Genomic DNA, 3003 nt, shown 5'->3' on the forward strand with positions numbered 1-3003 from the left:
CAGGATGTGCTCCAGTCTCTCCTCCTCCCCCGTCATCTGTTCCTGTGTGCTCTGGTCAGATATAGAGAAAGATTTTTTAAATGGGGCAATCTGTTTGCATATAGTTCTCTACTAGCAGAATAATAGAAACAGGGTGAAAAAGTAAACTAGGAAATTTGTGAGTTAATATTGAAAATAAAACTTTTATTAGAGATGGCTCAACCCTAAACAATTACTAATTATAAAATTAAAATCATCCATGGAAGAAGAGGTTAGCTCCTTCCTGGAATGCTCACCAGTCAGAGAAGGTCCACCCTCGTTTGCTCTAGTTGTTTTGCACTTAGGGTAAGTGGGTGGGTAAGTGGTTAAGTGCTCAGCTGCTTGCAGTTCAAACCCACCAGCTACCCTTCTGGAAAAGATGTGGTTGTCCACTTATGAAAGGATCCTGCCATTTACACCCTGTGTGGGCAGTTCTGTTCTGTAGGGTCCATTTGAGTTGGGATCGACTCCACAGCAGTGAGTTTGGTTTGGAGTTTGTGAGACTCAGCCTCTCAACAGGAATTTTTCTTTTTCACACAGAATGTGTTTTATCCCTTCAAACCTGGTACTGAAGCCTCTCTGGAGATCGTTTTTCAGGCCACCAATAGACAGTCATAATGTGAACAATAACAGCAAGAGGAACCTGTTCTTCAGAACAGTCCACCATAAACAGCACCATTTGCCCCAGACAAAGTTCAGAAAGCAGGAAAAGATGCCAAAAGGACCGGAGAATCTGGGGAGCTGGTGGGACGTGTCGTTACATTGAGTTAATGCCGCGAAACTAAATGTGGCTAAATTATTGAGTAGGAAATAATTTCCTCTATAAACTTTCACTCAAACGCAAAAATAATGATAATATGTTTTGGAATTTGTTGTATTTCGAAAGGAGACAATATGAGAAACATCCATATAATTTCTATTCCTGTGAAATATAAAACTGATCCAGAGTGAATCTGTTGAAAATGCCAACAGAGGCCTTTCTGAATGGAAGACTCGTTGAGTGCACATAAATAATGAATTGGAACGAGTGGAAGGGGAAACAGGAAATGTACTGTTGCATTTTGGGATTTGAAACGAATGTCACGACGCAACATGTGTATGAATAGTTGAACAGAAAGCCAATTTGCCCTGTAAACTTTTACCCAAATCACAATAAAAAGTTAAATAATACTAATAAGGAACTAGAAGCTCCAATTTCCATATACATCAAACAAAGTGGAATTTTATGGATCCGGTTTACTGAGTTTGTAACTTGTTCCAATGCTCACACTACTACAGAATTTAGGGAAAAACTAGCTCGGTCTGGATTACGATTTAATCTGTGATGTTTAATTGGCTTCACTCTTTACATAATGGTGTAATTTGAAGTTTTTAATGATAAGCAGATTCTTCTTTCATAGCAAAGGATCTGGAACATAAATTGAATAATATTTTCCCCATGTTCTTAAGGAGTTTTTAAAAATTTTAAGAAGTAACTAATAATATACTTGAGTATAGCAAATATTCTTGGTTGTTTAGGGGTGAAAATAATTTAGGAAGCCTAAGTATTTCCAAATACAGTGTGGAGTTTGTTTTTTTTAATGTTGAAATAAACTCAATATTATTAGATAATGTACGTTATTTTAATTATTTGGCCTTCATGGTTCGGTCAACCTAGATATATTCTCAGATTGTAAATTTATTGTCAGTATTTAAGAGATCTATTCTGGAGCAGGTATTTTTGTTTTGTTTATCTTTTCCAGGGTAATTTCCTATATTTTTAACTTATATATAGAAAAATGTAAATTATACTGCTACTCATCATCTGACCCTAAAACAAACAACCAAACTTGTTAATAATTTCTTATATCCTTAATTTTTTCTCATTATAGAAAACATCTCTTTTCCCCCCACTTTGTTTTCAGAAATTTTATGAATAAGCATCAGAAGCCAGTGCTAACAGGCCAGCGGTTCAAAACTCGGAAAAGGGGTAGGTGTGTTGCATATTTGTGTGGGGTGTGTGTATGTGTGTTTAAAGTTCAAATAAAACTCTAAATAGGAGGAGAAATATTAAAATGATCTTTATTTTCACTTACATCTCACTGATTCCACACATGTAAGCTGTGGGTACAGAATCAGGGTATAGAACTGCCAGTTACTTAGATGTTTAATATTGGAAATTCTTAACTCAGTGTCTTTGTGTCAGTTTTAGTTGTGCCTTACTCATGTGGGCTACGGCAGTCCATATACTTTACTGGTTTTTGATGTGAGCATTTTCATTTGGCTTCTTCCCTCTGTTGTTTTTGAAACAGTTTTGGTAATAGAGATGGTAAGCATAAGACTGAGAGGAAAAGAAAATTAGGGAGTGAGCTACTCAAAAAGGGTTTGACATATTCAGAAGTTAAGACGGGAGTAAAGTGACTGCCCTGTGGCTTGATAGTTCATGTGCGTTTTCAAGTGTCTTCTCATGAGAAGAGTAGGGGTAGACAAGTTCAGTGATGACTGGTAAAATTAGGATTCGTATGAGTGCCTTCTTGGTGATGCAAAGTTCATCATCTTGCCCCTGCTAGACAAAGAACATTCTATCAGTAGTGAGGCAGCCCTAGCCTGTCCTCTTGTAGGTCTGGGCCTCCTCATGCTGGGAGTAAAGAATGCTCAATACAACAGATCTTTTGCATCAAATGAGTTTGCAGGAAGGATTCACTAGATCGATGTAAGCTTGAATTTAACGCTAAATGTTGCATGGAAAGCTTAGTGTTCACACTGGAAAGTAAGAATTTTAAATTCCAATACAGGACCAGTGGTGTTAATGGTGAAACAGGGAGGGTGGAGGGAGAGTGGGTAGGAGAGAGGGAACCGATTACAAGGGACTATATGTGACCTCCTCCCTGGGGGACGGACAACAGAAAAGTGGGTGAAGGGAGATGTTGGACAGGGCAAGATATGACAAAATAACAATTTATAAACCATGAGGGATGGGTGAGTGGGAAGGGAGGGGAAAAATGA

The 3003-nt window shown here is 37.9% G+C and overlaps 1 protein-coding gene across 2 annotated transcripts in view; it reads left to right on the forward strand.

Annotated features, from left to right (window-relative positions):
- BZW2 (basic leucine zipper and W2 domains 2) overlaps window positions 1–3003 on the forward strand; it is a 68494-nt gene that overhangs the window by 19504 nt on the left and 45987 nt on the right. For both annotated transcript variants that reach the window (XM_004702704.2, XM_045288869.1), the window contains exon 2: window positions 1923–1987. In XM_004702704.2, the coding sequence (XP_004702761.2) occupies window positions 1930–1987 (58 nt within the window). In that variant the 5' untranslated portion in view covers window positions 1923–1929. The remainder of the gene's footprint in view (window positions 1–1922; window positions 1988–3003) is intronic.

This window comes from Echinops telfairi, unplaced genomic scaffold, assembly GCF_000313985.2.
Source record: "Echinops telfairi isolate 266 unplaced genomic scaffold, ASM31398v2 ScPeMD7_23;HRSCAF=83, whole genome shotgun sequence".
Classification (NCBI taxonomy): domain Eukaryota; kingdom Metazoa; phylum Chordata; class Mammalia; order Afrosoricida; family Tenrecidae; genus Echinops; species Echinops telfairi.